Consider the following 27,725-nt stretch of genomic DNA (forward strand, 5'->3'; position numbering starts at 1 on the left):
TTTCACAATGTTGGCCAGGCTGGTCTTGAACCCCTGACCTCAAGTTCTCCACCTGCCTCAGCCTCCCAAAGTGCTGGGATTATAGGCTATGAGCCACTGCACCCGATGAGACTTCCAAGTTTTTATACTGGAAGTCCTGTATCCCAAGAAACCCTTTGGTCCCAAGAAAGAAACCCTATGTCCCAAGAAAGTTCCAGACAACCCACAATAGCTGATCAAGCTACTACACAGGGAAGGGGGTCATCTATCTCAGACCTGGACTTGGAGAAGAATGAACGTCGACATGTATCCTCCTTTAGAGGATGAGTCCTGTATTAGGCTGAGAAGCAGAACCAAAACTGAGACTCTCATGCAAATGGTTTATTGATGGAGTGTTCTTAGGAGAAGGGGAGTGAGGGAAGCAGCGTAGAACAGGAAAAAAAAAAAAATTAAGTAAGAATGTGCTCTCAGAAGAAGACTGACTTCAGCCTGATTCCATGAGGAGCTCTGGGAAAGGAAGTTCCTCGATGTAAGAGGTCAGTCTTTTGTACCTCCATACAAGAGGTAGCAATTCTTTTCTAGAGATGGTCTCAAAATTAGAATACATCAAAATCACTTGGAGGGTTTGGTAAATCAGAATGCTGTGCCAACCCCTGGAAATTCTGATTCGGTAGGTGTGGGGTGGGGTCTGAGAATTTGTATTTCCAGCAAGTTCACAGGTAATGCTGATGATTCACTTTGAAAATCACTCTAGAGAAGAGGACAGCTCTGAGGTTTTAGCACCCACAGCATCTCACAAAGGGGATCAGGAAAGCACCTGCTACATGAGGGCACATGCCAGAGACAGATGGATTGGACCACAAGCTGGGGCTAGGTAGACTACATCTTTAGGTCAGAACATCTAGATTCACAGTATCTTGTATGTTCCTGTTGTCATCCCACATCTCTTGCCAACGCATTGTTGAAACATTCTTAAAGATACATGAGGCTTTGAAGAGGAAGCAGCTGCAAGTTGCTAGGCAAATATAGTGGTGTCAGTTGCAATAGAGTGGAAAGTCCTTAAATGGGAGATCAATATTTAGGGGCAAGGCTCTAGACCAACCCTGGAAATTGCCTGATATTTGTGAAATTAAAGGAAAATGGCATTGATGGCAACTTTTAATTTCATAAGCCATGCCAGAACTCGTAACAGTCTCTGCTCCTGAGGATCACCACCAGGTGAAGGTGAATGAATAAATGTTAAAATGGAATTCGTTTCTTTTGGTGGGGTACGTCAGGTAGAACTTGGAGAATACCTTGTACCCCTGGGCCTTAATGTCCATCTCCAGGCAGTGCATGAGGTCACTGTTGTCTAGGACTGCCTTCCAGGGCCCAAACTTGACAACGGACTTGAACATCTTCTTATCCTGCAGAAAACACAGGACCTCTGAATAATATGCATCCTGCTCCTCCGTTTCCACCAGGCACACAAGCACGCTGGACTTCCGCGCTGTTATGGCCTCTGCACGCGCCAGGCGCACCATGAGCTCCAGGTTCTCGCCATAGCCCGGCACTTGCAGGAGAAACTGCTTCCGAGACACCTGCTCACCAAAGATCTGCGGCATGTCCTCCAGCAGCTTGACTAAAGGCTTGATTTCATAGAACTGAGCCTCACGGTACACTTCAGGGATGTGCTGTGTGGGCACTTGCCCAGTGCGCAGGTAGTCCAGGATGGGTCTGAAATAGGTGCTGGGGCGGTCAATGAAGAAGCGGCCCTCTGCATCCATGGGGACCTTGGCTGAGCTAGAGAACATCTCTGCCAACTTTGAGCCCGGAAATTTCCTCAGGGTACCCAGGGTGGTCGTGTGGAACTCACCCCCCACGTTCAGCTCCACAACGGTAGACATCTGGGGGCACAAGAGGCAGAGTAAACCAACACGCCGTCTCCCCTGAGCTCATGACTTATTTTTATCCAAAGAATAACTGGATAAAAAACTTAGGGGAGCCATAATGTTTGGCTTCGGCTAGTGAAAGGCCCATCTTAATAAAGAGGGTTGTATTGATGCTGTGTTGCTCCAGGGGGTGGCTTTTTTTTTTTTTAGACAGAGTCTCACTCTGTCACCCAGGCTGGACTGCAGAGGCACAATCTCGGCTCACTGCAACTTCCACCTCGATTAAAGCAACTCTTTTGCCTCAGCCTCCCTAGTAGCTGGGATTACAGGCGCCCGCCATCATGCCCGACTAATTTTTGTATTTTTAGGAAAGACGAGGTTTTGCCACGTTTGCTAGGCCGTTCTCAAACTCCTGACCTCACACGATCCGCCTGCCTCAGCCTCCCACAGCGCCCGGCCGAGAGTGGGCATTTTAAGGAGGAAGAAAGGTTTCTGTTTGAAAAAAGAATACCCATTCAAGCATCTTAATTTTAGGTCATAGAATGTTATGGGAGGAGGCCAGGCACGGTGGCACACGCCTATAATCCCAGCACTTTGGGAGGCTGAGGCAGGCAGATCACCTGACGTCAGGAGTTCGAGACAAGCCTGGCCAACTTGGTGAAACCCCGTCTCTCCTAAAAATACAAAAATTAGCCAGGTGTGGTGGCACGTGCCTGTAATCCCAGCTGCTCGGGAGGGTGAGGCATGACAATCACCTGAACCTGGGAGGCGGAGGCTGCAGTGAGCCAAGATCACCCCACTGCCCTCCAGCCTGGGTGACAGAGTAAGATTCTGTCAATACATATTGTAATATTGTAAGACTCTGTCTTACAAAAGCAGAAGAATGTTATGGGAAGAGGCTGCCATGGAAAGAGTTGGAGACCAGCCTGGGCAACATAGCGAGACCCCATCTCTATGTTTTTTAATAGGTTTAAGGGAAAAAAATTTTTTTTAAAGTAAAGGCCAGGCATGGTGCCTCACGCCTATAATCCTAGTACTTTGGGAGACCAAGGTGAGTGGATCACTTCAGACCAGGAGTTCAAAACCAGCCTGGCCAACATGGTGAAACCCCATCTCTGCTAAAAATATAGTAATTAGCTGGGCATGGTAGCACACGCCTATAGTCCCAGCTGCTCAGGAGGCTGAGGCAGGAGAATCACTTGAACCCAGGAGGCAGAGGTTACAATGAGCCGAGATCGTGCCACTGCACTCCAGCCTGGGCAACAGAATGAGAGTCCAACTCCAAAAAAAAAAAAAAAAGGAAGTAAAATGGGGACATGGAGTTGTTAGGAAGACAAGAGTTCCCAACCTGGGATGCTCAGCTCTGATCTAAGATATAATAAAAGCCAGGGGTAAGGGAGGAGGGACACTTCCAACATTTCAGAAAGACGAAAGAAACCATACATGTGATCATTTGGGAAGCATTTCTTGGGTATTTACTATGTATCCACATCCTGTGCTGGGAGTTGGGGACAAAAATTCTTATTTCATGTAGATCAGAAGTTCTGGTTAACGGTTGGCATGACCTTGATTGATTTAAAAATGGAAGTTTTTCTTTCTTTCTTTCTTTCTTTCTTTTTTTTTTTTTTTGAAACAGAGTCTCACTCTGTCGCCCAGCCTAGAGTACGGTGATGTGATCTTGGCTCACTACAACCTCAACCTCCCAGGCTCAAGCAATTCTCGTGCCTCAGCCTGGGAGCTGGGACGGCCACCCTGTAGCTGGGATTACAGATGTACAGTGCATGACCAACCCAGGCTAATTTTTGTATTTTTAGTAGAGACTGGGTTTCACCATGTAGGCCAGGCTGGTCTCAAACTCCTGACCCCAATGTGCCCACCTTGGCCTCCCAAAGTGTTGGGATTACAGGCGTTAGCCATGGTGCCTGGCCAGAAAATTGAAATTTTTTTAAGAGATGGGATCTTGCTCTGTTGTTGCCGAGGCTGGGTGTGCAGTGGCATGATCATAACTTACTGCAGCCTTGAACTTGGGCTCAAGTCATCCTCCTGCCTCAGCCTCCCAAGTAAATGGGACTAAAGGACATTCAACACTGTATCTGGCTACTTAAAAAAAATTTTTTTAGAGATGGGTCTTACTGTGTTGCCCAGGCTGGTCTTGAACTCCTGGCTTCAAGGGTTCCTCCTGCCTGAGCCTCCCAAGCAGGTGGGATTACAGGTGCAAGCCACTGCACCCAGCATAAATGGAATTTGTTTGATTAATGTTTTTCCAAATATGGTCCCATGGGACTTAAATAATAATGGGAATATTCTTGGTAATGAAAAGGCCAGTAACTCTACATATTGTGGGTGTAAAACTGCTTCACAAACTGTGAAGTGCAATGCAAATGCAAGTTAAGTTTGGTTGTTCAACAGAACTTTTAGAGGCCACCTCTCCGTGCCAGACCCTGGGCTGAGCACTAAGACTGGTTATTAAGTGATGATGTCAGAATTTGAACTCAGGTCCGTTTTACTCCAAGCTTGAGCTCTTAGTGATTACATAAATGAATTACCTTCAGTCTTCCAATACCTTCACTCTTCATTCCCTTAGTGACTCATTCATTCAACAAAATGTATGCCTAGTGGGAAGGTTGGTGGGAAGAGGGATATGGAAACAGACAGTCTAGTAACTCTGTGTAGTGCTTTAAATGGATTATCTAATTCAGCCCTCACAACACTTCCATGAAGAACGTATTAAATCTCCATTTTACAGAAGAAGAAACTAAGGCTTAAAGAGATAAAGAAAGTTGCCTGAGACTGGCTATTAAGTGATGATGTCAGAATTTGAATTCAGGTCCGTTTTACTTCAAGCTTGAGCTCTTAGTCATTACATAAATTACCTTCAGTCTTCCAATACCTTCACTCTTCATTCCCTTAGTGACTCATTCATTCAACAAAATGTATGTTGGGCCTATTACATGCAAACCTTGTGCCAAACAGAACAGGACACAGTCCCTGCTTTCAAGGAACTCACAGGGGAGAGGGAAACAGATGGCTTAAGCACGTAGGTGCTGAGAGGGAAGACTCAAAGGTAGGAGGGGTCAGGTCTTTTTGTGGATGTGTATCAGAGGCTGTCAGAGAAGGTTTCCTAAGGGATGTGACGGCTGCTGCTGCGGAATAGATGTGTGGTGTTAGAGGGAAGGCTGGATTTCCAACCTGAAGATTTTACCACAAGAGTGGGGATGGGGACAGGGCTCAGGAATGTCACTCAGTCTGATTTAGGTGTGTCCTCATTCTCAACTGGTCTGTGGACTCTCCTTCTAAGATTAAAGTATTGGAGTTAAGAGAGCCAAAGGCAGGCCGGACGCGGTGGCTCAAGCCTGTAATCCCAGCACTTTGGGAGGCCGAGACGGGCAGATCACGAGGTCAGGAGATCGAGACCATCCTGGCTAACATGGTGAAACCTCGTCTCTACTAAAATATACAAAAAAACTAGCCAGGCGAGGTGGCGGGCGCCTGTAGTCCCAGCTACTTGGGAGGCTGAGGCAAGAGAATGGTGTAAACCCAGGAGGCGGAGCTTGCAGTGAGCTGAGATCTGGTCACTGCACTCCAGCCTGAGCGACAAAGCGAGACTCAGTCTCAAAAAAAAAAAAAAAAAAAAGAGAGAGAGACAAAGGCAACCGAACTGCTGGAGAAATCTGATTGCCATGACAACATCTCCTACCAGGGGACAGTTCTGCTGACTGGAAGGGAGAAGGCAGAGGAGAGGATGCATCTTGACAGCAGCCAAACAATAGAGCTGAGAAAAGTAAGCCCAGAACCTCTGACTCTTTCTCCCAAAAACCTCAATGCCCCTTGGCAGGACTGTTTGGTTGACCCTGAGGTCACCTCTGTAAAGCACCCAGTTAAATGCAAAGTTGCAGACTTTACTCCTTGAATGGACCAATATGTTCTCATTACTCCTACACTGCTGAAAGCTCCCAGGCCCTCCTAATGTCCCCATATTACAGGCAAGGAAAGTTCAGAGAGAAGTCACACAGCTAGGATGTGATGAATTTGGAGCTGAGATGAAACCTGTATTAGCATGACTCCAACACAATATGGGTGCCTCACTCCCATCCTTCCCAACATCCTGCCCCACCACTGCCAATACTTAGATATGTGCCCAGGGCCCTTTGCTTTCCTCCTCTGGGCCTAAGCTTAGTTATCTGTGAAACAGGAAGGCAAAATGGACCAAGAGAACTCTAAGCTCCCCCAGCTCTGAAAGTCTAACAGATCCAATCACATCCAATGTCCTTTCTGAAGCTAATTTCCAGATGCTTCAAAAAATAGGCTGGGTGCAGTGGCTCACACCTATAATCCCAACACTTTGGGAGGCCCAGGTGGGAGGATCACTTGAGACCAGGAGTTCAAGAGCGGCATGGCCAACATGGCAAAACCCCATCTCTACTAAAAATACAAAAAATTAGCTGGGCCCTGGTGGCGCACGCCTGTAATCCCAGCTACTTGGGAGACTGAGGCAGGATAATTGCTTGAACCCAGAAGACAGAGGTTGCAGTGAGCCAAGACTGCGCCACTGCACTCCAGCCCGGGTGACAGAGGGAGACCCTGTCTCAAAGAAAAAAAGTTTCCTGTGCGGACATCTTCAGCTCCATTTCTTTATCAAACAAGACCTCAGCCCTGTTCCTAAGCTCCTTTTTGTTTTTTGTTTTTGTTTGTTTTTTGTTTTGAGACAAGGTCTCACTCTTGCCCAGGCTGGAGTGCAGTGGTACAATCTCGGCTCACTGCAACCTCCACCTCCGAGGCTGAAGTGATTCTCCTGTATCAGCCTGCAGAGTGGCTGGGACTACGAGCGTGTGCCACTATGTCTAGCTAATTTCTGTATTTTTTATAGAGACAGGGTTTCGCCATGTTGGCCAGGCTGGTCTCAAACTCTGGAGCTAGGTGATCCACCTGCTCTGCCTCCCAAAGTGCTGGGACTACAGGCATGAGCTACCACGCCTGGCTGAGAGTACCTTTTCTGAAATACAAATCTGACCCTATCACTCCCTGCATTAAACACTTGAGCAACTTTTCATTCCCTTCCAGATAAACTCCAGACTCCATAACAGGTTTAGAGGCCCTTTGCAACTGGGCTGCTACTTCACCCCTCGCAATCAGCTACCAGAACCACCGGTTGCTCCCCACCCCTCCAATCCGGAGCAAGCCAGGCCCCCTCACCTCCAGAAGCTCACTCACTTGGCATCCACACTCCTTTCTCTGACCCTACTCATCCTTCAGATGAATTCCTCTGGGAGTCCTTCGGGGTGGGTTGTCTCATTGTGGTCCCAGAAAGTCCTACACTACTATACTTCCACTGGCCTGGCAGTTCTTCCCTTATAATTCCCTGTTTGTTCATTGATTGTGAGGTTCCTGGCCAAGTGCTGTGTTTCATGCCTGTAATCCCAGCACTTTGGGAGACTGAGGTAGGAGGATTGCCTGAGCCTAAGAGTTTGAGTCCAGTCTGGGGTTTCAACCAGGAGTTCAAGACCAGCCTGGGTCTCACCAACATGGCAAGACCCCGTCTCTATTTTAACAAAAACAAACAAACAAACAAACAAGAAGGCTGTGAGGCTCCTAAGGGAGGGGAATAACCTCTGATTTACAGAAGCATCTAGTGTTCTGTTCAAGGCCAATCTTGCCCTACCTGGCATCATGCACAGTGCATTACACTTCCCCAGTAATTCATTCAGGCACTTATTGAGCACCTAGGGTGATCCTGGCACTAGGCATGTGACTTTGTCAATAGCCAACAGCAATGACGTGACCATGGCCCTATTAGAGAGAGCCACGCTGACCTGCTGCTGGATCTGCTTTCCCTTCCTCCAGGTCTTCAGGATGATTCTCAGTGCAGGAGAGAACCCGAGTGTTCTGCTTCTAGAGTGCAGCCAGCCTTTTCCCCATCCTCCTCCCCAGCTCCCCTCACCCAAGTCCGGGGACCAGGCAGGCAAGCAGAGGGATTCGGGTCCCAGCCAGAGGGCAGGGGCAGGGAAAGATCTTCTGGCCAAGCTGGTTGGATGGGCTTCTCCCACGGGGAGCAGGGGAGAAGGAGGGGCAGAGGAGAAGCCCTGGACTAGGACAAGCCCGGGGGAAGAGAGAAGGGAATGGAACTAAAGACCGAATGCAGAGGGAGGAAGCAAAAGGGCAAAAAGGAGAGGCTGGACAGAGCCAAACCAGAAAGGGACACCCAGGCGCGAAAGGAGAGCGATCCGAGCAGGAGGGATAGCAAAGACAGAAGAGAGCGACCAGCCCGAGGTGCAGGGAGACAGTGCACCAGAAGTAGGGGGCTCGGGCGGCTGCGAGGGACGGGCGGGAGAAACTGGAAGGGAGGGCAGAGGCGCGGGGACTCAGCTAGCCTCGCACTTACCGTCAGCCGCCCGGGCCGGGGGGATGGGGGCAGAGGGGTCTGGCTCGTCATCCTGCCCGCTGGCAGCTCCACTGCGCAGCCCTGCCACATGCAGATCACTTGGGCCAGCGGAAGTGCCCCTGGCTGCCCGCCCCTAGGTGGGGACACCGAGGCTCAAGGCGGGACGGGGCTGGGCCAGGCGTGGCTTGCAGTGAGACCTGGCCAAGTGAGACCTGGCAGAAGGAAGTGAACAGTCTGTCTATTTAGGGCTTTTAAAAGTTGTTAGACCCTGAGGACGGCTGACTTTGGAGACTGAGAAATGGAGCAGACCCCTTAAGTACTGACCTTTTGATATAGATTAATTTCCTTCCTTTTCTTTCTTTTTTTTTTTTCCAGAGACAGGGTCTCACTCTGTGGCCCAGGCTGAAGTGCAGTGGCGGATCAGGCTCACTGCAGCCTCAACCTCCTGGGCTCAAGTGATCCTCCTACCTCAGCCTCCCAAAGTGGTGGGATTACAGGCCTGAGCCACAGCACCTTGCCTCTTCCTATATTTTCTTTTGCAGCTCAGATCAGATGGCACCTGAGATGAAAGACCCCATGACTGAGATAAAAGACCGTTTGAATATTACATCTTAATGTGGAATGTTAAATGTACCTTTCTCAAACAGAAACACTGCCTAGAATCAATTAAATTGCTGTAACTATGCACTTAACTAATATGGAAAATGTTGAAATTCTGTTAAGCTTCCCCAGACCTTGCTTATTATTATTATTATTACTTATTATTCCCCAGACCTTGCTTATATAAATGAATGACCCTCAAACCACTCTACTCAAGAGCACTGAACCCAGCTTATTGGAGCCTGTGTCCCCCCGCTTGGCCATTCTCAAACTTTACGCTTAAATAAATTATTTAAACGTATTGCCTGAATCCCGTTATTAAAGTTGACACTAGTTAATGCCCCTCTCTGGGCCTCAGAGTTCCCAGGAGTGAAATGGGGGAGGCAGAGGGAGTTGACATTGACTGACATTGACAGCTAGAGATTTTCTATTCCCTACAGTCCTAGGGAGTGAAATATCGTCAACACCATTTTACAGATCAGAAAACCAGCACTCTAGGAGGTAGGGTGGTGTTAAAATGTAAAATCTGAGGATCAACAAAACTTTTTTAAGAGTGTACTTGGATAACAGGCAATTCTTGAATTGGGGAACACCAGATGGAAAAAGGTTGAATGTTCCCATGGCAATGCATCAGAGGCAAATACTTATGGGGAGAATGTGGAAACAAGATATTTTACTGGGGACAGGCACGGTGGCTCATGCCTGTAATTCTAGCACTTTGGGAGGCCAAGGCGGACAGATCATTTGAGGTCAGAAGTTCGAGACCAGCCTGACCAAAATGGTGAAACCTTGTCTCTACTAAAAATACAAAAATTAGCTGGGTGTGGTGGTGTGTGCCTGTAATCCCAGATACTTGGGACTCTGAACCAGGAGAATTGCTGGAACATGGGAGGCAGAGCTTGCAGTGATCAAAGATTATACCACTGAACTCCAGCCTGGGCAACAAAGTAAGATTCCCTCTTTCCCTCTCAGGGAAAAAAAAAAAAAAAATATATATATATATATATATATATATATGTATATATATATATTTCATTGGTTACAGTTATGAAATCACCTTTTTTGGTTTCCTTTGTTGAAAAGTCCCTAGTTACTTAATTATATGTTAGTTGGTTGCTTGTGATTGGCTAATGTTAAGTTTTGTTTCTGTCTAACATTAGCATTTACCAGAAATGACTGTATTAGTCAGGGTTCTTTAGAGGGACAGAACTAATGGAATGGGGCTGGGCACGGTGGCCCACACCTGTAATCTCAGCACTTTGGGAGGCCAAGGCAGGTGGATCACCTGAGGTTAGGAGTTCAAGACTAGCCTGACCAACATGGTGAAACCCCATGTCTACAAAATACAAAAAATTAGCTGGGCGTGGTGGTGGGCACCTGTAATCCCAGCTACTTGGGAGGCTAAGGCAGAAGAATCACTTGAACCTAGGTGGTGGAGGCTGCAGTAAGCCCAGATCAAGCCATTGCACTCCAGCTTGGGCAACAAGAATGTAATCCCATCTCAAAAAAAAAACAAAAAAAACAAAAAAACTAATGGTATATATATATACACATACACACACACATACATATATGTGTGTATACATATATTCCATTACTTTTTAAACTCTGCTTTTTATATATATACATATATGTGTATATATATACACACACACATATACATATATGTGTATATATATACACACACACATATACATATATGTGTATATATATATAAAGGGGAGTTTATTAAGTATTAACTCACACGAACCCAAGGTCCCACAACAGGCCATTGGCAGGCTAAGAAGCAAGGAGAGCCAGTCCGAATTCCAAAAGTGAAGAACTTGGAGTCTGATGTTCGAGGGCAGGAAGCATCCAGCATGAGAGAAAGATGTAGGCTGGGAGGCTAGACCTGTCTCTCTTTTCACATTTTTCTGCCTGTTTATATTCTAGCCACACTGACAGCTGATTAGATTGTGCCCACCCAGATTAAAGGTGGGTTGGCCTTTCCCAGCCCTCTGACTCAAATGTTTATCTCCTTTGGGAACACCCTCAAAGACACACCCAGGATCAATACTTTGTGTCCTTTAATCCAATCCAGTTGACACTCAGTATTAACCATCACAATGACCCAAGTTAAGTTTTGCTTATGTTTGCAAATCAAGCAAGTCTGAGTTCCTTTATGAGGCCTAACTAGCATTGTCTGGCCAGGGATTCTTCAGGCCTGATCTCCATTTTAATTTACTTTAACAGTGGCCAGTGTAGACTATTTAGCCAGCCCAAGGCAGCTGCTTGGAGTACAAAGCATGCCCAGTGGTGAAAAGAGTTAGGTATCTGTTTTGTGGGGTTGTTTTCCTAGAGTTAAAATATAACTCTAAAGGAGAGGGAGCATAATTTCCCACTCCTTAAGTGTGGGTTATGCATTGTGACTTCTTCCAACGAGTACAATATGGGAAGGAGGAAAAAGAGAAGAAACTTTACATTGGGGAAACTGATCAATACTACTCTAGCCAGGTGACCAAAGTCAGTGCCAACAGTTATTGATCATGACGACAGTGCGTGCTTGCTGTAAACCAAAAAGTATCTGAGACAAGTCTCAACCAATTTAGAAGTTTATTTTGCCAAGGTTAAGAACATGCCCACAATACAACCTCAGGATGTCCTCAGGTCATGTACCCAAGGTGGTCAGGCTACAACTTGGTTTTATGTATTCAAGCAGACATAAGATATTAGGGCCGTGCATGGTGGCTCACGCCTGTAATCTCACCACTTTGGGAGGCCAAGGCAGGTGGATCATTTGAAGTCAGGAATTTGAGACCAGCCTGGCCAACATGGTGAAACCCCATCTCTACTAAAAATGTAAAAATTAGCCAGGCATGGTGGTGTGTGCCTGTAACCCCAGCTACTCAGGAGGCTGAGGCAGGAAAATCACTTGAACCTGGGAGGCAGATGTTGCAGTGAGCTGAGATCGCAGCATTGCACTCCAGCCTGGGAGACAGAGTAAGACTCCATCCCAAAATAAAAAAAAGAAAAAAGAAAGAAAAAAGAAAAGACATCAATTGGCTAGGCATCAATGGCTCAGTCTGTAATCCCAAGGGAGAGGATCCGGGAGGCCAAGATGGGAGGATCACTTGACCCCAGGAGTTCAAGTCCAACCTGGGTAACATGGTGACACCCCATGTCTACAAAAAGTACAAAACTTAGTCAGGCACGGTGGCATGTGCCTGTAGTCTCAGCTACTTGGGAGGCTGAGGTAAGAGGATCTCTTGAGCCTGGGAGGTATCTCTGTTGGACTAGAGATTATAAATAAATAAATAAGGCCAGGTGTAGTGGCTCACACCTGTAATCCCAGGATGTTGAGAGGCCAACGTGGGCAGATCATTTGAGGTCAGGAGTTTGGCACTAACCTGGCCAACATGGTCAAATCCCAATTCTACTAATAGGACAAAAAATTAGCTGGTGTGGTGGCATGTGCCTGTAGTCCCAGCTACTCAGGAGGCTGAGGCAGGAGAATTGCTTGATCCTGGGAGGTGGAGGTTGCAGTGAGCCGAGATTATACCACTGCACTCTAGCCTGGGCAACAGAGCGAGATTCTGTCTCAAAAAAAACAAAAAGATAATTAATTAACAGATAATAAAAATGAAGATACCAATTAATACATGTATGATGTGCATTGGTTAGGTCCGAAAAGACTGGACAGCTGGAAGGGGATGTGGGGCTTCCGGGTCATAAGAAGATTCAATGATTTTCTGATTGATGGGCAGGTGTGGAAACTCATGCATATAATCACAGCACTTTGGGAAGCTAAGGTAGACATATAGCTTGAGCCCAGTAGTTGGGGACCAACCTGGGCAGCATAGCAAGACCTGGTATCTTTTTGGATTTTTTTTGAGGCGGAATCTGGCTCCGTCACCAGGCTGAAGTACTGTGGTGCAATCTTGGCTCACTGCAATCTCCGCCTCCCAGGTTCAAGCAATTCTCCTGCCTCAGCCTCCCGAGTAGCTGGGATTACAGGCATGTACCACCACAACCAGCTCATTTTTGTATTTTTAGTAGAAATGGGGTTTCACCATATTGACCAGGATGGTCTCGATCTCCTGACCTCGTGATCTGCCTGCCTCGGCCTCCCAAGGTGCTAGGATTACAGGCATGAGCCACCACACCCAGCCAGACCCCGTCTCTATTTTTAAAAAATAAAAATTAAAAAGCAAGGATTTTCTGCTTGTCAATGGGTTATTATCTAAAGACCTGAGATCAATAGAAAGGGATGCCTGGGTTACTATAAAGGGTGGTGTAGACCAAGGTTTTATCATACAGATGAAGCCTCCAGGTAGCAGGCTTCAGAGAGAATAGATTGCAAATATTTCTTATCAGACTTAAAGGCTGACAGACTTTGTGCATAACTGACAGACTGACAGACTTAAGGTCTCTGTTTTGATGGTAATACTGGTCAGCTGTGCCGAATTCCAAAAGGGGGAAGGGCATAATGAGGCATGTCTGACCCCCTTCCAGTCATGGCCTGAACTAGTTTTTCAGGTTAACTTTGGAATGCCTTTGGCGGGGAGGAGGGGTCCTTTCAGATGGTTGGGGGGCTTAGAATTTTATTTTTTGTTTATAGTACTGAGTATATACCCTTGATGTGATGTGAGGAAAATGATCTTCCTCCCCAAAACTCATAACCTCAGTTCAATCTTGAGAAAAACTTCAGAGAAATTTCAATAGAGGAACATCCTATAATATAACTGACCAGTACTCCTCAAAACTATCAAGGTCACCCAAAAGAGGAAAAATCTGAGAAATTGTCACAGTCAAGAGCATCCTAAGGGGCCAGGCACAGTGGCTCATGCCTGTAATCTCAGCACTTTGGGAGGCTGAGGTGGGTGTATCATGAGGTCAAGAGTTTGAGACCAGCTTGGCCAACATAGTGAAACCCTGTATCTACCAAAAATGCAAAATTAGCTGGACAAGGTGGCATGCGCCTATAGTCCCAGCTACTTGGGAGGCTGAGGCAGGAGAATTGCTTGAACCCAGGAGGCGGAGGTTGCGGTGAGCCCAAGCATTCCAGCTTTGGCAATAGAGCGAGTGTCCATCTCAAAAAAAAAAAAAAAAAATATATATATATATAGAGCATCCTAAGGGGACATGACAAGTATATTGTACCGTGGAGCCAGGCGTGGTGACTCACACCTGTGATCGCAGCACTTTGAAAGACTGAGGTCGACAGATCAGTTGAGCCCAGGAGTTTGAGACCAGCCTGGGAAACATGTCAAAACCCATCTCTACAGAAAATATAAAAATTAACTGGGTATGGTGGCACACGTGTGTAGTCCCAGCTACTCGGGAGGGTAAGGTAGAAGGATCACTTGATCCTGGGAGGTGAGAAGAGACAAACCAGGTTATTAAAAGACATTCATAAAAATGAGGTCAGACGCAGTGGCTCACACCTATAATCCCAGCACTTTGGGAGGCCAAGGTGGGCAGATCACTTCAGATCAGGAGTTTGAGACCAGCCTGACCAACATGGTGAAAACCCATCTCTACTAAAAAAACAAAAATTAGTTGGGCATGGTGGTGCACACTTGTAATCCTAGCTACTGGGGAGGCTTAGGCGTGAGAATCGCTTGAACCTGGGAGGCAGAGGTTGCAGTGAGCCAAGATCACGCCACTGCACTCAAGCCTGAGCAACAGAGCAAGACTCCATTTCAAAAAAAAAGAGACATGTATAAAAACGAAACAAGGGGTAAGGACAGCTTAGAAATCCTGAAGTTGCTGACACGCCGAGAAAACTAGTGACTATAGTTATGCCTGCTAAGATTTGGGTGCATGGGGCTTGGCTTTGGTTAGCTCCCTTGGTCTTATTTTACCAAACAAAGAAATCTCCCAGTTATGGGCACCCTATTTACTCTTATCACCTGACAGTATTTGCAGGGTAATTCCCCAGAACTAGTATATTGATCCAGATTTTCTGTTTTCACCCAGAAGTCACTGGTTGGTTCACAGGAATACGCAGGGTTAATTTAAAATGTAGGCAAAAACTTAAAAACAATTAATGAAACTGGAATGTAATGTCAAGTGTATGATAAGTTTTGAAACTTAATTTTTCTCTCTCCAGTTCTCACTTTTGTCAAAAACAGATTATGATAGGACTGAGTTTTTTGCAAAATAAACTTTAGTCTTATGGTTGGCCTGATTATTTGCATAAAGTTCAGCCAGAATAATTATTTTTACTAGGGTTTTTAAATAGGTTTTGATGGAACTCAGTTCCACAAGGAATCTCAGATAAGACTTTTTAAAGCTGAGCCCATCCATGGGTTTGTACCCTCAAATACCTATGAGTTGGGTAAATTCCTCCCTTCTTGAGGTCCAAAGAACGTGGGGCTCTTGGTTGTGTTAGAAAGTGACATTTTTGGGCCGGGTGCGGTGGCTCATGCCTGTAATCCCAGCACTTTGGGAGGCCAAGGCAGGTGGATCACAAGGTCAGGAGTTCAAGACCAGCCTAGCCAAGATGGTGAAACCCCGTCTGTACTAAAAATACAAAAAATTAGCCGGGCATGGTGGCGGGTGCCTGTAAACCCAGCTACTTGGGAGGTTGAGGCAGATAATTGTTTGAATCCAGGAGACAGAGGTTGCAGTGAGCCGAGACTGTGCCACTGCACTCCAGCCTAGGAGACAAAGTGAGACCTCGTCTCAAAAAACAAAAAAAAAAAAAAAAGAAAGTGACATTCTTTACTCACCACAGGTTAGAAACCCTGTGTGGGAACTGTGTAGACAAGGTATGAGGCCAGTTTTCCCAAGGGGCTTTTATTGGCTCTGCAAGTCGAGCTTGATTCCTCAAAGTGAAGCACACCCTTCCAGTCAAAGTCTTGGTATATCAATCAGTTTCTCCAATGCCTCCTGTTGCAAAAGAAAATGCATTCTTATTGGACTGATGCAAACAACCACATTGCCATAAGTTAAGAATATTCACAAATAGTTTCCAAATTCTAGAGAAACCAGGCAGAGAGAGATAAATATGTTCCTAAGTTTGTTCATAGGAGTATACCTTACTCAATTTTTAAAGGTTGTAAATAGCTCAAAATAAGTTTCCTTGACTCTGAAAAACAAAATAAGGACCAGCAATGTTTTAAGCAAAAAGTTTAAAAGATTACTTCAGTTTTCTATTACTTCAGTTCATTCTGTTAACAGTTGTTCTGCTTGATATTCACTAACATTTCAGCTCTTCATGAGTCCTGTACATTTTTCCTTTATTCCAATGTCACATCTCCAAAGATATCAGAAACCTGCATTTAAGAGTACCTATCAAAGTTCTATAGCTGATTATAAACCATCTTTTGAAAAGAATCAAAGCAAGACAACAATTGTCTGTGAATGGCAAAATATCCAGGGTAGTTACAGTAAAAAACATGATTGAAAAAGAAATTTGGTTATTTCCATGGCCTACAGTAACTTAACATAGGCCGGGTGTGGTGGTTCATGCCTGTAATCCCAGCACTTTGGGAGGCAGAGGCAGGCGATCACCTGAGGTCGGGAGTTCCAGACCAGCCTGACCAACATGGAGAAACCCCATCTCTACTTAAAATACAAAATTAGGCCGGGCGCGGTGGCTCAAGCCTGTAATCCCAGCACTTTGGGAGGCCGAGACGGGCGGATCACGAGGTCAGGAGTTCGAGACCATCCTGGCTAACACGGTGAAACCCCGTCTCTACTAAAAAATACAAAAAACTAGCCGGGCGAGGTGGCGGGCGCCTGTGGTCCCGGCTACTCGGGAGGCTGAGGCAGGAGAATGGCGTAAAAACCCGGGAGGCGGAGCTTGCAGTGAGCTGAGATCTGGCCACTGCACTCCAGCCTGGGCGATACAGCGAGACTCCGTCTCAAAATTAGCTGGGTGTGGTGGCGGATACCTGTAATCCCAGCTACTTGGGAGGCTGAGGCAGGAGAATCACTTGAACCCGGGAGATGGAAGTTGTGGTGAGCCAAGATCACGCCATTGCACTCCAGCCTGGGCAACAAGAGCAAAATTCTGTCTTGAAAAAAAAAAAAAAAAAAACACTCAACATAATAACCTTAATTATGATTCATAGCACATACTCAGAGAGAGTTTTAGAAATCCTATACAATTTGGAACATGTATTAATATTATTCACTAAAATATAGCTGGAAGCAGGTTAAACATTATTTTGATTTTGGCAATCGCATGTAACTAAACATGTCAAATAATCCTGGTTACCTCTCTTTTTGGATGCTCCAGGGGCCCTCTGTAGTATCCAAAAGTTAGGGGTGTGGTTAATTCCATATGTCCCCAGGCCTTACCAAATTGTAAAGCAGTCGAGTCAAGCAGTTCTCAAAGGCTAAAGAAGCAGTTTACAATCTTAAAACATTTAGCAAACCTAGTATCTGACCCGCATAATTTAGATCACATATTTACATTTTGAAGACATTTGTATTTTACCAATTATCATTAAAACTGTTTTTATTTCTCAAAGATTAAAGTCACTTGAACTAAAAGCTTCCCAAAGTACTGGGGTTATAGGTGTGAGCAACTGCACCCAGCGTTTTCTAGTCTCTTTATCTATAAGTGGCCTTGCTTAACTTCAAGAGCCGGGCAAGGTGGCGGACATCTGTAATCCCAGCACTTTGGGAGGCTGAGGCGGGAGGATCTCTTGAGTCCAGGAGTTCGAGACCAGCCTAGGCAATATGGTGAAACTCTGTGTCTATAAAAAATACAAAAATTAGCTGAGTATAGTGACTCATGCCTGTGGTCCCAGCTTCTTGGGAGGCTGAGGCAGGAGAATCTCTTCAACCTAGAAGTGTGAGGCTACAGTGAGCCGAGATGGCACCACTACACTCCAGCCTGGGCAACAGAGCAAGACTCTGTCTCATAAAAACAAACAAACAAACAAACAAACAAACAAAAACTCCAGATAGCCCAGGAGGCTGCAGGAGCTTCAGGACCCTGCACCAATTACCAGAGGAAGATAAGCCCTGTGCTAATCAGAACCAGTGACCCTTTGTTACCTGTAGATCATCAACATATCATTATCATGCTAAAATCTCCATCCAGAGAAGAAAATCACCACCATTTTCTGACCATATGTATGAAAAGGCATGTTTATGATGTGCACCTGTGCATCTGGAGTTCCTCCCTGCATGTGTTTACATACTTCTTTGCCCAACCTCTAACTCTTTAAAACTCCCCAGCTTTCCACAGTTCAGTGAGAAAATTTCTTTTCTTTTCTTTTCTTTTTTTTTTTTTTTTTGAGTCAGAGTCTTGCTGTGTCACCCAGGCTGGAGTGCAGTGGCGAGATCTTGGCTCCCTGACAGCTCCGCCTCCCGGGTTCACACCATTCTCCTGCCTCAGCCTCCCAAGTAGCTGGGACCACAGGTGCCCACCACCACACCCGGTTAATTTTTTTTTCTATTTTTTAGTAGAGATGGGCTTTCACCGTGTTAGCCAGGATAGTCTCGATCTCCTGACCTCGTGATCCACCCGCCTCGGCGTCCCAAAGTGCTGGGATTACAGGTGTGAGCCACCGTGCCTGGCCCTTCAGTGAGAAAATTTCTTTAGAGCAAGAGCTCTCTCTGTCTCTATTCCTGGACAGGAATATAAAACCTGCTTGCTTTTTTTTTTTTTTTTTCCAATTGCATGTTCTTTCTTTGCCACCAATGCAAAGTAGGAAAAAAACCTCAGTTTTCCAGCTACATTAGCACATTTGACCGCGGCAGTTCAAAATAGGCATTAGCACCTCCATTTTCTGTTTGAGGACCCCAAGGCTCCCAGAGATGAAGCACCTCTTTCAGAGTCAGTTTGGCCAGGAGAGAAGAGAGCAGGGCTCTAGTTTTGGCTCTGCCACCAGTTTGCAGTACCGCCTTAGACAAGTCCCTGCCCCTCTCTGGGCCTCGTTCTCCACCTATAATATGGGGGGGGGTTGTGTATTTTCTGAGATGGTCTCTGTGATCCTGTCTTGCTTGATGCTAGGGCAAGAAAAGAATTCAAACAGCCCCTTGCTATTGTCTATCATTGGATCTTGTTTCCCTTTGGCCTGACTCCAAGAGCAAGCACTGCTTCCTTCTGCCCTCCCCTCACTCATTCCCCTCTGTTCTTCCGGAGACAACTCGGCCAGCCCCTCTCCCCTCCAGGCGGCTGGGCTTCAGGCCAGCCAGCCAAATGGCAGCTGGGACTCAGATGAAAGGGTCCTCAGAAGGCTGCTTGTGGCAGAGTGCCCAGCCTAGCCCAGCCCAGGCTTGGCAGTCTGGGGCTCAGCTGTGCCACGAGGCATCCTGTCCACCCACTCCCATACAAGGTTCCCTTTGTGAGTCCTGCAGAGAGGGAGACCCCTGCCAACCCACAAGGATCCTCTTCCCCTCCCTCTGTTCCATACCTGCTTGAGAAATATCCAAGTCTATAGAGAATGGTCCAGGACTACATCAGGTTGACCTGACTGTGCCAGGCACTTTGGAGAGCTTTATCCCATTGACTCTTCAGAATAATGCTGATAGCAAGTAATGCTTTTTTTTTTTTTTTTTTTTTTTTTTTTGAGACAGAATCTCACTCTGTCACCCAGACTCTAGGCTGGAGTGCAGCGTCACTAACACAGCTCACTGCAGACTTGACATCCTGGACTCAAGCAACCCTCCTGCCTCAGCCTCCCAAGTAGCTGGGATTACAGCTAATGCTCAGCTAAATTTTTTTACTTTTTTATAGAGATGGTGTCTCACTATGTTGCCCAGGCTGGTCTCAAACCCCTGGGCTCAAGCAATCCTTCCACCTCAGCCTCCCAAAGTACTGAGATTACAGGTATGAGCCACCATGCCTGCAATCTCTTTTTATTTATTTGTTTATTTTTTAAAATTTTATTTATTTATTTTTTTGAGACAGGGTCTTGCTCTGTTGCCCAGGTTGGAGTGCAGTGGTGTGATCTTGGCTCACTGCAACCTTCACCTCCAGGGTTCAAGCAATTCTCCTGCCTCAGCCTCTCGAGTAGCTGGGATTGCAGGCACCAGCCATCACGCCTAGCTAATTTTTGTATTTTTTTTTTCGGTAGAGATGGGGTTTCACCATGTTGGTCAGGCTGGTCTCAATCTCCTGATCTCTAGTGATCTGCCCACCTCGGCCTCCCAAAGTGCTGGGATTATAGGCGTGAGCCACAGCACCCAGCCTGTAATCCCTTTTTAGAGAGGAGGAGACGTATTTGCCTACTATGTGTCAATCATGGCACCAGGCACTGGGGAAAGAGCAGTGAACCAGGGGACAAGAGCTGACCTCATGGGGCCCATTCTCAGCTGTAATTGAATAACCACAGAAACGAATATCTGGTTTCACAGTGTGAGCAGTGCTCTGAGAAGAAAGCAGAAGAAGCTATAGATATGGACAGATATGCTAAAGAGCCCATAGGTAATGGTGGATCACAGATAATGGTGAACCAATGTGTCCTCCTTTCCCTTTGGGAAGTCCCCCACCCCACCCAGGGAATTCTTTATTTAGAAGCAAGCCCCCTGAACTCTGGGAGCCTCATATTCCTTAGTTCAAAAATGGGAGTTGTGATGCCCCGACTGTTTCTGGGAGGAATCTGGGAGGCCCTGTACCATCAGTGCCCGGCACAGGCAGGCACAGGGAGGAAATATGGCTGGACTTCCTTCAAACCACTCCACTTGATTGGGTCCCAGCCCCAGCAAGCTCCTTTCCAGAAGGAGCAGGCAGCCAGAGCTTCTGCATAAGGTTAGAACCTGCTCAGTTTCAGCCTTGACTGGAAGAACAGAGAGCATGACTGGAAACCAGGCATGTCCCTAGTTCACCAGCTCATGGACCTTTTAACCCCAAAAATGCCTCTTGCAAGGTGCAGGAGTCAAGATGCCTAGGCTAGGGAATGGTAATAAAAGGTAACCTTTGTTTCACAGGCATTGTCTCATTTAATCTTCACAACAACCCTAAAAGGAAGACTAAAGGAAAATTAAAATCACCCCCATTTTCCAGGTGATGAAATTGAAGCTTAGAAAGCCTATTTTGCTAAACCAGGATTCAAATTCAGGCAGTCAGCCTCCAGGAACTGCTCTGTTGTCCACACCCTGCCCTTCCAGACCAGGACACAAGGCCAGCACTGCCCTACTCCCAGCTTTGCCCTCTTTCCTCCACATCTTTTCTGGGAGAAAATGAAGTGGTCTACTTCTTTTTTTTTTTTTTTTTTTTTTTTTTGAGATAGGATCTCAGTTTTCACCCAGTCTGGAGTACAGTGGTGCAAAGATGGCTTAATGCAGCCTCAACCTCCCAGGTTCAACCATGCCACCCCCAACAAATACAGCACCATGCCCAGCTAATTTTTTAATTTTTTATAGAGCTGGGGGTCTCACTACGTTGCCCAGGCTGGCCTCAAACTCCTGAGTTCAAATCACCCTCCCACTTTGGGCTTCCAAAGTGCTCAGATTATAGGCCTATCCCATGATGCCCAACCATAGTCTACTTCAAATCTACCACTAGGCTGCTGTCAGACCTGGGGCCTCGGTTTCCTCATCTGCAAAATGAGGAGGGAACAGTTAGGCTTGATTATGGTTAGGATCCCTTCTAACTCTATCAATCTTTGTTCTTTCTAGCATAAGTGGTGTCAGCATAAGCCCTTGAAAGGCATGAGGTACCATTTCCATTCTTAGGATTAGCCCCTAGAGCACACATGTGCAAAGACACTACATGCACAAGAATGTTCACTGCACCATTGTTTGTAAAAGCAAAAGACCAGGAGCAGCCTAAATGTCTATCATTTGGGGACTGGTTAAATAAGAATATATCCATATAGTAGAACACTCTTCTATTATCAAAAATGAGTTGAATCTCTGTGGCTAATATAGGAAGGTCACCAAGATAACAAAGAGCACAGTGGCTCACGCCTGTAATTCCAACACTTTGGGAGGCCGAGGCGGGTGGATCACTTTAGGTCAGGAGTTCGAGACCAACCTGGCCAACATGGTGAAACCCCGTCTCTACTAAAAATACAAAAATTAGCCGGGCATGGTGGCAGGCACCTGTAGTCCCAGCTACTCAGGAGGCTGAGGCAGGAGAATCACTTGAACCCGAGAGGCAGAGGTTGCAGTGAGCTGAGATCACACCACGGTACTCTAGCCTGGGTAACAGAGCAAGACTCCTTCTCAAAAATGGAAAAAACTAAAATAAATTTGCCAGGCGTTGTGGCACACACCTGTAACCCCAGCTACTTGGGAGGCTGAGGCACAAGGATTCCTCGAACTGGAGGCAGAGGTTGCAGTGAGCCAAGATCACAACACTGCACTCCAGCCTGGGCGACAGAGTAAGACTCCATCTCAAAAAAAAAAAAAAAAAAAAAAGAAAGATAACAAAGACAATAATAGTTAAGCATGTATATATACTATACATTATATATAATATATATATGCACACCATTGCATTTGCATTGGTAATTTCTGTAAGGTTATAAAGGAGACTTAGCCATCATTACCTCTGGAAAGAGGACCAGGAATACGCCATGGGACAAAAATTACTTTTTTGTTTCTGAAACAGGGTCTTGCTCTGTCACCCAGGTTGGAGTGCAGTGGGTGCCACACCTAGCTCTTTTATTTATTTGTTTATTTTGAGACAGGGTCTCACTCTGTCACCTAGTTTGGAGCGCAGGGGCGCCACAATCACGGTTCACCACAGCCTCAACCTCCTGGACTCAAGAGATCCCCCGACCTCAGCCTCCTGAGTAGCAGGAACTACAGGTGCACACCACCATGCCTGGCTAGTTTTTAAATTTTTTGTAGAGACGGGGACTTCCTATGTTCCCCGGGCTGAACTCCTGGGCTCAAGCAATTCTCCTGCCTTGACCTTCCAAAATGCTGGAATTACAGGCATGAGCCACTGTGCCTGGAGGAAAATTACTTTCCATTGTTTATTATTTTATATTGTCTTAATTTTTCTTTCTCTCTCTCTCTCTCTCTCCGCCTCTCCCCTCCCTCTGTTTTTCACCCAAACACTCTGTATGGGTGTTTCCTTCCTTCCTTCTTTTTTTTTTTAAGTCACGTGTAGAGGACAGCTTGTGTGACCTGGGTTCAAGTCCTGACCTTGACATTAACTACATGGTCTTGTACAAATCTCCTCTTTTTGCTGGGCTACATAATCTTTCAGGTCCCTTCAGTGCGGAGGTGGAAACGGACAGCCCATGTGTTTTCAAGACAGTCTGAGTCATCCCCAAACAGACTCTAGCCAAGCAGGGGACCTGCTCACCACAGCCTCAGTGGTCTCAATCCCTGTCGCCTGAGTTTATGGGCCATGAGCACTCCGAGGAAAACTGTAGTGAACACGTGTAACATTTCCACCCTGCTTTTACTCACTCTCCTTTGTAAAGAACCACAGCTTTCCTCCGTGGACCACCCCCTTCTTTACTCTCTACTGCCACCATCTTGCCACCATATGTAGCCTGAACTTGAAGTTAAGCTGCAAAGGAAAATGGAACTAAGAGTTGATGAGAACCTGAACACTGATGCAGCTCTGCCTAAGGCCCTACCCCGGGAGTTTTCAGTTAAGTGACCGAGGGTTTTCCTTTTTGACTTAAACTACTTTACAATGGGTGTATCCGTCACTTCTGGCATTCTAAAGAGGCCAGTGGGAGTGGAGAGCATGCTGTATCTCTTCTATTTGTCTCTCCAGATCCACTCCAGCCTTTTCTACTCTGGGAGGCTGATCCTTATGTGGTGCATCCACAGGCTCCCATGCACCCTGGCTTCCAACTGAGTTTGGCCAATGGGAGCTTAGCAGGAGATCAGAGGCAAGAGGAGGCAGAAGCCAGAATATTTCTTCCCGGGCCCTCTCCCTGTCGAGTTCCTATGTATTGGCTGCATCCCTCTTCTGAAGGTCCCAGCCCGTGTCAGGGACCCTCTCCACACAGCTATCATCTCAAGTTGTGCTAACTGCCCCCTTCCTCACCCTGTTACTAACCCCGAGGGTCTGCACTATCACTTGCTCTCCCCAAACCCTGCCAAAGGGACTCTTTGTAAAGAGTCCCTTTATGGGCCAGGCACAGTGGCTCACGCCTGGGAGCACTTTGGAAGGCCGTGGTGGGTGGATCACTTGAGGTCAGGAGTTCGAAACCAGCTCAGCCATCATGGTGAAACCCTGTCTCTACTAAAGATACCAAAAATCAGCTGGCCATTGTGGTGCGCACCTGTAATCCCAACTACTTGGGAGACTGAGGCAGAAGAATCCTTTGAATGCGGAAGGCAGAGGTTGCAGTGAGCTGAGATCGTGCCACCCCACTCCAGCCTGGGTGACAGAGCAAGACTCCATCTCAAAAAAAACCAAAAACCAAAAAACAAACAAACAAAAAAGTCCCTTTATGGCTGAGCACAGTGGCTCACGCCTGTAAGCCCAGCACTTTGAGAGGCCAAGGCAGACAGATCACTTGAGGTCAGGAGTTCGAGACCAGCCTGGCCAACATGGTGAAACCCCGTCTCTACTAAAATACAAAAATTAGCTGGGTTTGGTGGTGGGTGCCTGTAATCCCAGCTACTTGGGAAGCTGAGGCAGAAGAATCGCTTGAACCCAGGAGAAGGAGGTTGCATTGAGCAGAGATCACACCACTGCACTCCAGCCTGCGTGACAGAATGAGACTCCGTCTCAAAAACAAACAAACAACAACAACAAAAAACTGCATGACAGAATGATGTTCTGTCTCAAAAAAAAAAAAAAAAAAAAATCCCTTTATGAAAGTCTCCTGAAATACCCAGGACATGCCTTTGTTTATTGAATGCCAGTATATCTATAAGTGTTTTTAAGTGTGAGTGTGTGTGTGCACACATGTGCATGCATTGTGTCTGTGCTGTTCACTTGACAATCTCAAACTGGGACAAGAAGGGGCTGATTTTCACAGGTGCTCACCATGTGCCAGACTCCATGCAGGGCACTTTATATGCACGATTGAGTTTCATCTTCACAATTCTATAAAGTAGATATTTTTAGCCACATTTCACAGAAGATAAAACCAAGGCCCAGAGAGGTGAAGACACTCTCCCAAAGTCCCACAGCTAAATAAATAGAGGAAGCAGGATTTGAAACCCATATACATCTGGCTCTAAAGCCTGTATCCTTTAGCCTCCTCTGGGCACTGCTTTCCCAAATGCCTGGCTCATTCTCATACTTTAGATCTCTGCTTAAATGTTACCTTTCCCGAGAGGCCTTCTGTGACCACTCTATTTGAAGGCTGTCACTGATTCTTTTTAGTAAGACACTACTTTTCCTTCAGGACATGCCTTTGTTTACTGAATGCCTGTCCCAAGCTCCATGAGGGCAGCCGGTCTCCATATCTGTGGTTTTGTTCACCACTGTGATCCCGGTGCTGAGCACACGTGGCTGCTAGGTGCTAGGCCCTGGATAAATCGCTGCTAAGTGAAAACATGGCAAAGGAAAGGAACAGACATTTATTAAGTGCCTGCCCAACGCCAGGCGTTTTACACAGTTTGTCTTAGGAAGTACCTGCTGTTGTCCCATTTTGCTAATGAGGAAACCAAGGCCAAAGAAAGAATATGACTTTCCCAAAGTCACAGAGCCATGAGCCAGGGTTCAAAACCAGGTCCCTCTGATGCCACAGCTGTGCTCATTCCATGGTGCCCTCTGTCCTCTACTCAGTTGTCCACCACAGGGTGAGAGGCAGAGGGGCCAATCAGTAAAACTCATGTGAATCATTCCTGGACAAACAGAAACTGGGGAGCAAATAGTGTCTGCTACAACCACTCCCCCGGGGCTGGCCACTCCCAGACCTCATGGGCACACACCCTCCCAGCCCAGCCAGGACACAGCCTCTTCCCTGTTTGCCCTCAGGCTCTAGGCCCAGCTCCACCCATTCTGTGGCCTCCACAAACACTGTTCCTGGCCTCTCTTTGCAGGGCTACTTATGGCTGATAACTTGCTCTCCAAGCTACCAAAGGCCAGCTGCAAGGCCCTGAGCACCAGGGACTGGTGCACCCCTGAGCCCTGCGAGTAGGCCAGTTCACCAGCTGATGCCAATAAAGAAGGTGCCTCCTGCTGAGCCTCCAGAACTATACTCAACCCAGGCTGACACATGGGAGGCCCTTTTCCTTCCTCCTCCCTTTGCTTTCAGACCCTGCCCATGTTCCACTTTAAAATCATTGCCTCCAGCCAGCCTGGCCAACATGGTGAAACCCCGTCTCTACTAAAAATACAAAAATTAGCCGGGCGTGGTGGCACATGCCTGTAATCCCAGCTGCTCGGGAGGCTGAGGCACGAGAATCGCTTGAACCCGGGAGGCCGAGGTTGCAATGAGCCAAGATTGCACCATTGCACTCCAGCCCGGGCAACAAGAGCGAGACTCTGTTTCAAAAATAAATAAATAAATAAAATCATTGCCTCCCTAATGGGAGGCTTCTGGGATGCCGAATAAAGTTCTTTTTCGTGAACTAGGTGCTGGTTCCACACGTGTGCTCGCTTTGTGAATATTAACTTAGGTGCGTTCCTCTGTGTGTAAGTTACATTTCAATAAAAAGTTGACCAAAAAAAAAAAAATCTGTGCTACCTGACTCTTGCCCCAGGCTTCCCCACCAGACCAGCATGGATTAAGGCACCCTGCCCCACCACACCATCCTTTCTCGCTACTTCCCCAAACATATCCAGAGGTCCTTCCCATCTAAGGGTTTCTGACTGAAAATTGGCCAGCAAAGACAGGACAGAACAAAGTAGCCAACATGAGCAGCATCCCAAGTCTTGGAACCTCGGGTGTCCTGCTCCTGGTGGACAGCTCCTCCCACCTTCTCTGAGACATCTCTTGGAGCCCCATAGACCTCTCCATGATCCAGTTTGAGTGAGAGGTTCTCGGATCCTTTCCCTATTCTTACCCCAAACCTCTTTCTCAGGCCATGCTGATGGCCTCTGGCCTGCAGGGCCAATTTTCTGGTGCCCAGGACCAGGGGCAAACAACTATTGTTTACCAACTGTCCACTGTCACTCAGAAGGGCATCTTCCATGGCCTGGACTCAGGACCTCTCCCAGCTTGTCCTCCTTGGGTTCCTGGAAAGGAATTAACCGCACCCCATCCGGTTCCCCACTCACTGATTCCCCAGCCCAGGCGCGTAGACCCCAGCTGGTTACCCCAAGTGAACAGCTTCTCCACCGTCTCACACAGCCTGGACACCTCCAAGAGAAGGGGGCGACCTGCATACCTAGTGGGTGGTGGTAGCAGAACTTCCCACAGCGAATACAGCAGGGGTGTCAGACAGGGATCCTGGGGACAAGCAACAGAGGCCAATGTCACCCCCTGAAACAGAAAGAGAATTTCTTAGAAGACTATCAGTGTTCACAAAGGACGGAGACCAGGCACTCAGAGGGCCCAGGCCAGGAGCCTGACTGGAGCCACACTCTAGAACTGGATGGCCACTGCTGCTGTGGTCACGGTCAGGCCTGGATGTACCAGGGGCTGCTAGCAGAAGAATCCCATCTCTTGCAAGGGATTCTGTAGTGGGAGCAAGGGCCAGGAATTGGCACTCTGCCTAAAACTCATGGGAATTTCCCCAGAAGGGAGAGTATGGGGCCAAGAGGGAAGGAGTAGAGTCTGGACTTTAGATTACAAAAACAAAACAAAAAAAACAGCTGTCTCTGACCACAGGGTTGGGCTGAACTGAATTTCAAGAGGACCTTGAACTAGGACAGGGTTGGTGCCACCCCTACTACATAAATATCCACTAACAAAACTTGAATCATGCCATTTAAAATATTTATTTAACCAGGCCAGGTGTGGCGGCTCATGCCTGTAATCCCAGTACTTTGAGGGGCCGAGGCAGGCAGATCACTTGAGCCCAGGAGTTCAAGACCAGCCTGGACAATGTGGAGAGATCCCATCTCTAAAAAATATACAAAAAAAAAAAAAAATTAGCCAAGTGTGGTGGTGTGCTCCTGTAATCCCAGCTAC

General features: G+C 46.9%; 1 protein-coding gene across 3 annotated transcripts; it reads right to left on the reverse strand.

Moving 5' to 3' along the window:
• Window positions 1-345: 345 nt before the first annotated feature.
• KCTD14 (potassium channel tetramerization domain containing 14) lies at window positions 346-27,071 on the reverse strand. Of its 3 annotated transcripts, none has more exons than XM_038005432.2 (4): window positions 26,980-27,071; window positions 15,543-15,702; window positions 8,230-8,426; window positions 346-1,865 (listed from the first exon to the last, which is right to left on the reverse strand). In XM_038005432.2, exons 3-4 carry the CDS (start codon window positions 8,317-8,319, stop codon window positions 1,188-1,190), a joined length of 768 nt encoding a protein of 255 aa, XP_037861360.2. In that variant the 5' UTR covers window positions 8,320-8,426; window positions 15,543-15,702; window positions 26,980-27,071; the 3' UTR covers window positions 346-1,187. The 3 variants fall into 3 exon arrangements, with proteins under 3 accessions (XP_037861360.2, XP_008018451.2, XP_072875864.1); XM_008020260.3 differs by having other exon boundaries at window positions 8,230-8,441; XM_073019763.1 differs by lacking the exon at window positions 26,980-27,071 and adding an exon at window positions 16,710-16,831 and having other exon boundaries at window positions 8,230-8,441.
• Window positions 27,072-27,725: the final 654 nt, after the last annotated feature.

Source organism: Chlorocebus sabaeus, chromosome 1 (genome assembly GCF_047675955.1).
Source record: "Chlorocebus sabaeus isolate Y175 chromosome 1, mChlSab1.0.hap1, whole genome shotgun sequence".
NCBI lineage: Eukaryota > Metazoa > Chordata > Mammalia > Primates > Cercopithecidae > Chlorocebus > Chlorocebus sabaeus.